Genomic DNA, 11756 nt, shown 5'->3' with positions numbered 1-11756 from the left:
TGAATCGTCTCTCGGATCAATCACAGTCTCTGGGGAGTAGCTCTGTTTCTGGTTTGAAAACCTAATTGGTCTCATCTGTGAACTCTTGTCTTCTGCGTGGTGGACACAGGAGGACACCTCTAATCACAGACTGCTCTGTTGCACCATCACCGGTTAAAAATTCAGTGTTGGAAGCTGTTTTTTTTTTTTTTTTTTTTTTTTTTTTTTTTTTAACAGGAGGAGGATGCTATAATCCAGCATCCCCTTCATCCTCCTCCTCCTTCTCCCACATCACGTAGTCTGGTGGATTTCACTTTTCATTTCACACACACCCCTCCTCCCTGATCCGCCCTGCCATCCCGGAGACTCCCCATCCATCCCAGCACACTGCGCTGGAAACAGGCGCTACAGCAACCCCGTCCGCTCCTCAGCTTCCCTGTCGGATATTCTCGGATTTCACACAAAACTGCGCACGTTTACAAACGCTCCGTGGCTGCATTTGAGATGTTTGGTCACGCCTGAAGCTGAATTTTATATTTGGTTTTATTTTGCACCTGAACATAACGTTAGCAGGATGCCTAAACCAGGGACGCTCCGGCTGCGTTGAGACGGGCGCTGGATTAAAAAGGTCAGTTTGATTTATCTTCATTCCCACCTGTCCTCCTCCCCTGTGTGTCGGTGTGAAATACTAAACAGCACCATCAGTGATTAGTGCTATTCACACACAGTTTGCTTTAAAAGCAAGCATCCAATGCAAGGTGCATGTGTGTGTGTTTTTTTTTTTTCCTGCTTATCACTGCGAGCCCACATCCACTGAATCCAAATCAAGCAGCAGCAGCAGGCTAATTAATAAGCAGCCACCCTCCTCCTCCTCCTCTTCCTCCTCCTCCTTCACTCGTCTGTCCGACTGTTTTTCCTTTGTCCTCGTCCTTTTTTCTGCTCTGTCCTTTTCCCTTTTGTCTGTGCCCATCAACCGACCACCATATGCCAGCCTGTGTACACACCACATGATGAAATAACGCTCTGTCCGCACCTGCACGGAGACTATGGCCGCTTCTATCATTACAAAGCAACCTGCCTCCATCTGCCGTGCCTTTGTACTCCTCATGTCATTGTGACCTGTTTTTTTTTTCCCCCTCTTGTGTTACTCTGCTATTTTAATATGAGCTTTGAGGCCTCATTTACAGCAGAACATGCGTGTACTTTATGTGTTTACCACGAGACTGTTTATGAACAATTCAACGTGACATGAGGAGTGATGATAAAAGGAAGAGGATACATGTGATCTGAAGTCAGGGGGGATTATAAAGAGGCTTATCGTGATATTGAGCCTGGATCTAAACTCTATAAATCGCCTGAAGCGCAATGTATTTAGGGACTGTATTAAAGTTATTAGAGTGAGAGGGGGGGCTGAAAAAGGCAGGACCCTCCCTCCAGGATCTGTAAATAATGACATAACTAAATAAAAATAAAAATAATGCAGCATTTTTTATGGCACACATTCCCTCGTCCTCCTCAAAACCTGGCACCTCCATTACCCACAATGCATTGACAGTTCAGTCAGGGATCCTGGTGTGTTATGCTAGTAGCGGCTAACGTAGATTTAGCGTGGCTCCGTTTAAAGCCAATTTAAAGGCTCTAGACTAAAAATTCTCTTTAATGGAATAATAATTTTCACATAGCATCCAAATCAAACAATAGGAATGGAGTTAGCTTTGTTAAAATGATGTCCGGTGCCCTGCTTCACAAATATTTAAGCCGTTCTTTAGTTTTGATCCAAGGGCTGAGAATGTCACTTTCTATGCCACAATTAATGGCAAAGATGCATGATTGTTGTCCTCATATGGCAAAACACACCTTTTATATACATTTTTGATCTTTTAAAATGCTCTTTACACTTTTACTTTGAGCTGAGAAAAACTTAAATGACGCTCCCCTGTTCAGAGCACCTTGTCAAATGCTGACCACCCTCCCATGTCAAACAAGCCTGTGAGGTTCCCAGGGCTGCCTCTAAGATAGTGGGAGGGGTGTTACAACCCCTTTGTCAGCAAAATGAAAAAATACACAATCCTCTCCTGTTTCAGCCCACCTGAATAATTTTTGTACAGTCCCTAAGCCGATTGGAGGGCGCAGCTTCTGTTTACCAACATTGTTGAAACCATTTTCTGCCCCCCAGGTGTAACTACAGGCTGCACGCACACAGGACTGGACCACAAACAGAGGCCTCATTTTGATGTCAGCATGGCTGTGAACATGATGCCATGTCCCACCATTTGGCCAGGGGAGGAACAACCATCGCTGCTGGACCAGGAGGGCTCTCTGGCGAGCCAAGCCCCCATTTCTGAGCCATGCCTACCAGTCAGAGGCGAACAACTCATCCACAGCAGCAGCCCGGCCAGCACAAGGCCCCCCCGCAGCAAATCCAAAGGAGAGCTAGTCATAGTCATCAACGAGAAGCTGAAGAACAGTAAGTGACTGAGTTTGACCTCATATTAAGGCAGCGGGTGGAGGGAGTGTGTGGTGGGGGGGTAAAACAGCTGCTGAGTCAGCTCACTCAGAGCAAGTCAGGTTCCAGAGCACGAAAGCGCTCCTGGGAGAGTCGACACACATTTCCCTTTGCCAGTGTTTCAAACATCTGCTCGTCCTTTTCGTCCCTCATGCGTAGGTAACGGGATCCACCCAGCGCCTGCAGAGAGCACCTCCCCAGTCATCTCCTCCCCTCCCAGACGACAGCACTCCATCTCGTACCCCCATCACAACAAGACCAGGAAGGGGAGCAGGGCGAGCTCCATCGGCTACACCGCCTTCTCGCCCAGGCCGTCACTTTCTCGCCACTCCAGCATCGCCACCAACCCGCCTTTGGACCGGACCAAAGTTAAAGACTACCTCCTCCTGTCCGTGCTGGCCTGCTTCTGCCCCGTCTGGCCTATCAACATTGTGGGATTTGTCTACTCCATCATGGTAAGAACAGGCTCTGTTGTCTGGCTTTTGATTTCTGACATCTTATTCTATTTTCAGTAACAGCAGTTTTGTTGCTCTAATGCGACTTTGCTGATTTTTAGTGCTTTTTTGGTTTTTTTAATTTGCATCCGTGTCAAACTCAATCTAACTGATGGTTCAATCTTCTCCTTCAGTCCAAGAACAGTCTCGAGCAGGGGAACCTGGACGGTGCCGTGCGTCTGGGACGTGTGGCCAAGATGCTCTCCATGGTGTCACTAGTAGGAGGGACGGTCATAATCATCGCCTGCATTGTCAACCTGGCCAGTGAGTGTCCCAAATCTGACCTTTAAACCTTAACCTCACCTTTTTTAACCCCAGTGCACAGCTGATTCGTGCCCCTGAACTTCTCCCTTTTTTTTTCTTCAATCCCACTGGTCCCCCAAAAACCTGCTCCTCTCACTATTTACTCCATCACAGTATAATATTTAGCTATGTTCGCACAATCTGACTGTAATCACTGATATTCTTACCATCCATGTTTGCATAATATTGCACTAGTTAGAACGCCTGCACTCGTCTTTACACACTGCGGCACTTTAGGAACTATATCAACGCTACACAGAGATCAGAACATATTAATCACATTTGCATCAGTCAGATCTACATTTTATGACATATTTTTTCCATTTGCATGGGTGGCCTCCAGCCTCCAGCTGTAACCGACTGCATGCCTCAGACTGCTGTGTGTGTATCTGTAGAGTGATATGTGTAGTGTAGTCTGCTGTCTGTTGTACGCCTTGCCCTGTTTGCTTGTACAAAATGTGAAGTCTTGTTGTCCTTGTACCATTTGTATACATATATGTATGTCAGTGAGTTGTTGACGTGCTCACAAGACAAATAAATGTACATTTATTGCACCTGGCGAATAAAGGGATTGTGATAACAGATCAGTGATTATTACTTTTTAGTGACTCATTTGTCTCATATTTAAATATGAGCATGAAGGGTCAGTCAGTTAAATGATGCCTCGCCTTTCCGCTGCAGTTCAAGCAGATACTTATTTGTACTTTGTGTTCGCCTGCGCCCAGTTGGCTCTCATTAAGGCAAGAGATGTCCCAATTAAGTTAATGACTGGAAGAGCTATTGTACACACAAGCTGAGTTTAAGGGCTCTGGGACTCAGCAATCTTTGTTTTTCTCATTATTTAACTGTCCTCTGTGGTCTGTGAAAGTTTATACATCCATATTAGGTTGCAGTAACATATAGCTTCAACTAATATGCTTCCTTTTCTTTTTTTAGTAAATGTGAAAACCTGAGTTTCATCCCAGGATGAAACTGGATAAGGCAACTGACCGTCTGGCCCGCACCTGCACCACCGTCTTTACCGCCTAGTCATTACCTGGATGTGTGACAAATATGCACCCGATATACAGCGCTTACTTATATTTCTGTAATCCATTTAAATCCCTTTTTGCTAATGGAAGAAAATAAAATATGCAAATGATGCTGCTCTGAGTGTGGGGTGGGAGGGTGGGGGGGGGTGGGTTTGTCCGTCTGATGTTAGATGGAGAAGGGAGTAGACAGTCTAATCAGCCCCTTCGTATTCTGGTCAACACATTCAGAACGATTCTTGACCAAGACACACGCTCTTCGAGAATCCCATCGTCACCCGCAGAGCTGACTCAGACAAGGTGGACTAGAAAATGGGGGGACCAGTGGAGGTGGTTACAGAACGTGAAACGGGCTGGATTGCCTCCCAGCGTCAGCAACAAAATACCCGCCAAGTCCATCGTTCACTGCACCGACGACGGACAGCATCAGAGTTCAGGCTTGCCGTCAAATCCCCTCGGACACGTGGAGAGGCTCTGGGATTTGTGCTACATCGGAACCACGGAGCAGAAATTCACCCTGTTCCCTCACAGAGAAGAAACACTTTGAATCACTGTGTGTCCTCTTCGTCGCAGACTCTCCGCTGTGTGGTTCTCATGACTCCCCGCCATGCATCTTGTGTTTGAGAGTGAGTGCACGGGTGGCAAAAGAGGCTTACCAAGGACGAGCTACGGGTGCTAGAATGGAAGGGATTATGGAAAGTCTCGCGCAGAAGGCACAGTCATCACTGCAAGGAAAAATATGTGCCAAAAAACAAGAATTTAGAGGGAAAGTTTGCTTTGTAAAGACCCAACACAGAATTGCTGTTGTAGAGAGAAACATCAAAAGTGTTTTAACTCTGCTGCACCTTCACTGTTTATCCTCTCAACACCGCTGACCACTGTGAGCCGGGGGGAAAGGGTACATGTTCACAAAAAAAAAAAAAAAAAAACACTGTAGCAAGATACTTAAGACATCCATTTTACAGTGAAGCTAATTATGCTACGTCATCTATAACCTATCTTTTGATAATGTTTGTAAAACATCATTTTGAAACAGAAAACACGATTTCGTAATGGGACGCTCTCAAAGTGCTGTGCCACAGTTGATAGATGGCGGTAGTATTGTGTGCTTATGGGCGTCACTATTTGGTTAACAAATCAAATAGCTTGTGATTGCAGTCAAAGTAGTGGCTGGAGCCTCAGTCTGTGCCCACAGGGAGCCTGTGCTTTCAAACCAAGCCATTCTGGCCTTTTTGACCCTTGAAAGAACCCCTAAAACAGCAACAAACACCTTAATATACGCCCATTCTGTTATCATGCACCGTAGGCTGCTGTCTTTTGGTGGTTAATTTGTAAAACTGGTTCAGGGGACCATGGTTTTATGGGTATGAGACATGAATAGAACTAATTTTAATATCTGTCTTATTATTATTATTATTATTATTATTATTATTATTATTATTATCATTATTATTATTACAACTCTTGTGTATCCTTTACTAACCTCTAATCTTTATCTACCTGTGATTCTCACTGTGATCTGAAACAACTGGGTTTCATCAAGAAAGGATCAAACTCTCCTAATTTATTATACCTTGGATTTTGAATCATGTACAGAAACGCCACAATTTCTCATCATGAGTTCACTCCTGCAGACAATTTTCTGTATTGATTAATACGGCATTTCTTCCTCTGTTAGTACTTAATGTGTAAATTGAATTGTAATCAACAGTTGGTGTATTCTGCAGATATAAATCTCAATATTGTGATACTTCTCTAGTTGATATGAGTTAGCGTTAAGTAGTTATGATCTAACGTAGGCACAGAAACTGTCGGCTAGCCTCCCGACAACCATTGTATTGCCACCAGGCTTCTATAATCTTTGTGGTTATTGGCATGTTGTGCATTTTCATTAATGTATGATGATAGAAGTTGAAAAATTACAAAGATAAGCTGGCACTTGGAATATTATACTTCTGCAGCACATTCATAATAAAGACACAATGCATGCAACGTGTTTTCATTGTCGTGTTGAAGCGATAAAGAGCAGCGGTGGAGATTAAAGAGGCTTTGTTTTTGTGGGGGAGAGTGAGTGTCACAAGTGAGAGATATCCAGACAGCTTAGCCACTGAGAAGAGATTGGGTTTTGCAGTTTAGCAGATGAGAGCTAAGAGATAAATATATAAATGCGGGGAAGTACTGATGTAGTCGTCCGTACTGTGAGAGCGTGTAAGCTGCAGGGACTGAAAGCGCATGCTGTTGTCAGGCAGCGGAGCGGAGACAGCAGGAAGAGCAAACTGCTGAAGGGAGAGGCCGCAGGCCGAGGAAATACGCTGTAATGAGAGCTAAAGCCTCAGATGACTTCAGCAAAATCAAAGCAGCATAAGCCTCCTTATTTCCTCTGAGGTTTTTGAAACCCTTAAAGAGGCTGTTATTACAGGCTTTCATAACTCTGAACAAGAGCAGTTTGTTTTGGATCATCATAAAGAAGAAAAGTGTTGTTTTTATAGTCGATTTCTGCATCCAAACTGACAGTGATGATCTTTTAAATGTTGTTTGTGGCACATTCGGCCACCTGATAACAATATCATACCATTTATTTCAACTGGTGTTGCAAGGATTTGTCCATTAGTTAAGGCAGGAAATTTGCGACTATTTGATAATCGATTAATTGAAAATGAAAAGTGATTTCATCAATGAAGAAGGCCAACACATCCAAGAGGCATTAGAATGCTGATGTTTATCATGTTAGCATGCTAACATGTGCTAATCAGTGCTAAACACAAAGTGCAGCTGAGGCTGATGGGAATGTCATTAGTTTGCAGTAAGTATTAAAAACAGGTTGAAAATTTGACTTTCTTCTTCTTCCTTTTTAAAAAATGTTACCAAAAAAGAAGGCCAAACCTTGTTCCACAAACTCTAAATGTCAAATGTTTTCTGACATTTTGCAGACCAAATGAATCATGGAGTAAAATGAGAATCAGCAAATTAATCAATCGTGATAATAAGCATTAGCTGCTGTCCTAATTTTAACGTTGCAGCGATCACAAGTATAATATTATGTGCTGGGACAGAGGCTCTGTTTAAATATATTACATGGAAATGATGATAAAAACAACATCACAGGCTTAACAAGGATAAAGAGACGCACAGCTCTCAGTGAGATATTAGAGCTCACATGAAATACTGCACCGACAAATTAAACATGACTGTATCACACTTTTATTATAAAAGTTTATGTTTAAAGAGGAGCATCCTGAGCTCACAGTGAAAAAAAAAATCAACCACAGTAGCAGAAACGTAACAGCACTCACAACATCTGACAGCAGCAAAATCCCCCCCTCGCCAATGTTAACATTTTGACAGCGAAAGGTATTTTTCTTTGTACTCAGCTAATTTAACAGGAGGTATACAGTAGAGCGCGGCTCGGCCAGGGATCAGCATATCAGACAGGGTCACATCCAGATGCAGTAAGTGGGTCAGGGATTATCCAGCTGGGTCACATCAACACTGAGGCTGTGAGTCAACTTGGCAGCGTTTGGATGCATCATGATCATCCTGTCAGTCCGCGTAGCAAGTAACAGCATAATGAGACATACTGACCCGTGGCCGTGCTGCTCTATTAGTGCCGGCTTCATCTGGAAAGAGAAGGGCTGAAAGGAAATCATTATGAGTGTGAATTAATGCTTGGACGGATTGTGGATTTTCCATTTGAAGAGAGGGATTAGCTGTTATTGAAACTCAAACCTTTTTTTTTTTAACACGGTGTCAGTTTCCACATGAAAGAGCAGGTCTGAATTAAAGGCTCACTTTGACTGCACGGTGCTGTGAACAGAGACAGCTGTCTGGTAAACACAGTCACCGCTCGACAATCGTTTTTCATTTCGCATCAATACGGTGAATTATCACGCCCACTGGTTATTTCCGGTGGCAGTAATTTTTATTGACACGTTTGTAATCAAAAACCCTCAAAACTGTGTGATGCGTCAGCAATAGGCCTTTTTCACAGCAGGCATCTCAAAATGTTGCTGCAGGAAAAAGCAGGTGTAATAAATTTAAGTACAACTGAACTCCATTTAGCTGCTTCAGCTCCAGAGATGTGTGTTGAATGTTGGCTCAGTGGCAGAGTTTACTAATAAACCTAAAAGGAATGGGGCCATAATTAATCTCATGTTACATCTGGGCTTTTTCTGCTGTGAATTCAGGTAAAATGCCTGTTTTGAGTTGCCTTTTTCACAGAAGACATTTTGATTGAGTCAAAGCACAGGTGTTACCAATAACATTCAGGATGGCTCTGTTCTATTCAATATTATATCATATATATAATATAAACACAATGTACTTTTCGAGAGACATAATTAATGATTAACACAATCTGTCAACAGTGCCTGATTTGCCATTAAGTTCCATATTTGCCTGTCGCCTTCCAAATGAGACAAATTAATGATGAATCATTCGTTTTCCTCATGCGTACATTTAAACCCATCAGTCTTAATCTGATTACATTTTACCCTGCACCTCCTTGCCAAGTGGACAAAAATCCTCCTCAACACCTGTTGTAACCTGATTTACTTTGCAGGTACACCTAATCAATCATTTAAGGCTTGATTGAACATACATGAAGCTAATTGGCAGCAGGTCAACAGCACTGACACATACTGATACACACTGGTATACATACATGTGTTAGCTTGCACTCTGGGGGCTGCAAAGTGTCTTACAACAGGTGATTCAGGAGGCTGTCGGACAGCACTCTGACTCTGAATTTAACTCTTCTCCTTGTTTTTCCAACATATTGGATGACACATTTTATACATGCAGGAGTGAAGACAACGTTATCATTTTTACATGTTGTATTTTTTTGGGTCATAAAGCTGCTAAGTGTTGACCTTTTTACAAATAGAACATGCAGCACAATTTTGGCAAGGAAAGAAACCTGTTGCACTGTTGTCCCTAATGTTCCTTGTGTGAGAAGTTTTTTGTGTATCTGTGTGTCTTTGCTCAAGAAGAAGAGCACAATGGATTGTTTAAAGGGACTGAATCCTGTCTGGAGGAAGAACTCTTTCACCATAAAGAACGTAGTTTTCAGACATATGAACCATTGAGTTATTTGGGGGAACGTCCTCTGCCTGCAATCAATAAGAAACTTTAAAGCACATGTTGAGTGTGGGTTGTTGGTATAAAGGCTGGTTATTTCATTGTTTAGGGACGTGTTTTAAGGCACAGCTCAACCTTTGCGAACCACCAAGGGACAATTTTAGCAATCCATGCAAATCTGTTCATAAATCTAATGAACTGGGTTACAATTGAGTACCTCTCTGATATCTGCATGAAGCTTAATTGAAATGTGCTGTGAGCTTCAGGCTCACAATTGGCCCATTATTAGTACACAGCCTTACTACCACATTTCAGCATCCTCTGCAAGCTGCTAGCTTTTCTTCACAATCCTGGCTAGGTGGCAGTAACACACTCATTATTGAAGGAAACCCACTCTTCATCACAGAGTGGATTCATGGCTCTGTCCCTCTGTGGTGAATTATCACTGTAATATTTCTATAAAAGCTCTTAGTTTGTTTGCATTATCCAAGAGGGCCTTACTGTGGCGTCTTCTGACTGCCTTATTATGCTGCCAGTTCTACTGTTATGAGATGACCATCCAAAAATGACTTCATCTTTTTCAGCTTATTAAAATCGAAAGCATTTCAGGGCATCAGACAGCCAGATGGCTGCTGCTGAAGTTCACTATTGTGTGACATCATGTGCTAGCAGTATCTTTCATCACTATCAATTATGTGTTTTTTCACTCAGCAGCAGTGCCGGTGTCTGTCCCCACAGAGAGGATACAGCCTGGGTTTAAATAAATGTTCGTGGTTGCGTCAAATCTGTTAAACCACTGGATTTTAGATTAATCCTCCCTGAGCAGAAATAACTATTATTATTCTTTAACGGTGATGTTAGAGTCAGTCTGCATCATTAGAAAGTGGTTTGTTTGTTTGTTTGTTTGTTTGTTTGTTTGTTTTTTAATGCTTTTTTGTGGCATTTCCTTTATCACCTTTTTAGGAGTCTTATTTCAATAAATCCTTTCTTTTACATGTTACTGCAGCGTCTGCTGATCATTTGAATTTATTATCACTAGTTGGTTATCTCTGGTATTATTTAAGATACAGATCCACCTCAGAAAGGCTAAAAAATGAATGTTTACTCTCCTCAAACGCCCCCCTCTTTTTTTTTTTTTTTTTACAGTAATCTCAGCTCAGATCCTGGAACAACATCAGCAGTCCAGTCCTCCTTCCTGTAGATTCACAAGATTAGATATATACATTTTTTTTTTTTTTTTTTTTTTTTATCTGCAAAGATTCATTCATGTTTTTATTGCGTCTGGACCTGGACTAATGCAATGCTCTTCATCAGTGTTTAAATAAAATTACCTCACAAAACCACAGACTTCTCACAAGTTTCAGCCAGAAAGTATGCGTGTACAACCCCAGTTTTAGCATCTCTGCATATAACACTGAGAGTCTACAGCCATGCTACTTTGAGCTAAATGCTAACATTAGCATGTTAACATGCACACAGTGGTAACATGCTGATGCTAAGCAGGTATAATGTTTACCATGTTCACAATCATAGTTAAGCATGCTAACATTCACTAATTAGCGCTGAACATGGTCCAGCTGAGGCTGAACGTGTTAGTTTTAAAATTATTTGGTCATAAAGCAGTTTTGGACATGGTGTTTTGGCTGACGATGGTGCTACATGAAAAGTTACATTTGTCCTAAAAGGCATATGAATGTCTGTACCAAGTATCCTCGAAATCCATCCAGTAGCTGAAGACATGTCACTCAAAACCACAAATGTCAACCTCATGGTGGCGCCAGAGGTAAAGTCAGAGGATCACCAAAATGCACATTTGATCGATACATTTTCTGGATTTATATTTTCTGTAAAATACTTTTTCCTTTTTTTTTGTGGAAAGTTCTTTATTATTGGTTGTATGTGTAAGAGTATGAGTATTAGGGACATCACCAACATTAAATGGAAGTGCAGTGAGTGGTCCTGCAGAGGACAGATGTCTATGGTGTTTGTCAGTCTATCCAAGAGCACCGGGAGGAACAAACAGTGACTAAGATGAAACCGTAGTCGCTGTCTCTGATTTCACAAAGATCTCCTTTCCCACTCAGGATGCACGAGAAAATGCACAATAATCAGAAACTGTACAGCTTTGTGTTTTTCTCTTCTATTTAAAACGTAGATTGAGCCTCTGTCCCGAAGTCCATGACTCTGCTTCTGACTCAGACACTCGATCGGCTCACAGTAAGCCTCACAACATTATACACGATCTGGGGCACTGAGCAGCAGTGAGTTATCAAAACATCCCGATGTCCTGACGCTGACGCTGACCTCTGACCTCTGACCTCCCTGCCAAATGGAACGAATACAAAGTTCAGTAAAGGGTGCTGAAATCAA

General features: G+C 42.3%; 1 protein-coding gene across 1 annotated transcript; it reads left to right on the top strand.

The window, feature by feature from the left end:
* The first annotated feature begins 253 nt into the window (after window positions 1-253).
* Window positions 254-6302, top strand: prrt2 (proline-rich transmembrane protein 2). The gene is made up of 5 exons (XM_076759261.1): window positions 254-607; window positions 2156-2446; window positions 2645-2940; window positions 3114-3243; window positions 4219-6302. The coding sequence occupies exons 2-5, from the start codon at window positions 2221-2223 to the stop codon at window positions 4233-4235; spliced, it is 669 nt and encodes a 222-aa protein (XP_076615376.1). The 5' UTR covers window positions 254-607; window positions 2156-2220; the 3' UTR covers window positions 4236-6302.
* Window positions 6303-11756: the final 5454 nt, after the last annotated feature.

This window comes from Chaetodon auriga, chromosome 20 (assembly GCF_051107435.1).
Source record: "Chaetodon auriga isolate fChaAug3 chromosome 20, fChaAug3.hap1, whole genome shotgun sequence".
In the NCBI taxonomy this organism is placed as follows: Eukaryota; Metazoa; Chordata; class Actinopteri; order Chaetodontiformes; family Chaetodontidae; genus Chaetodon; species Chaetodon auriga.
This window is presented reverse-complemented; position numbering and strand designations above follow the sequence as displayed.

Bases quoted from the DNA above. Each gene is read 5' to 3' on its own strand.
- prrt2 (XM_076759261.1), top strand. From the start codon at position 2,221: ATGGCTGTGAACATGATGCCATGTCCCACCATTTGGCCAGGGGAGGAA. The intron at 2,447-2,644 runs GTAAGTGACTGA...CCTCATGCGTAG, and splicing joins CAACGAGAAGCTGAAGAACA to GTAACGGGATCCACCCAGCG. The intron at 2,941-3,113 runs GTAAGAACAGGC...CTTCTCCTTCAG, and splicing joins GATTTGTCTACTCCATCATG to TCCAAGAACAGTCTCGAGCA.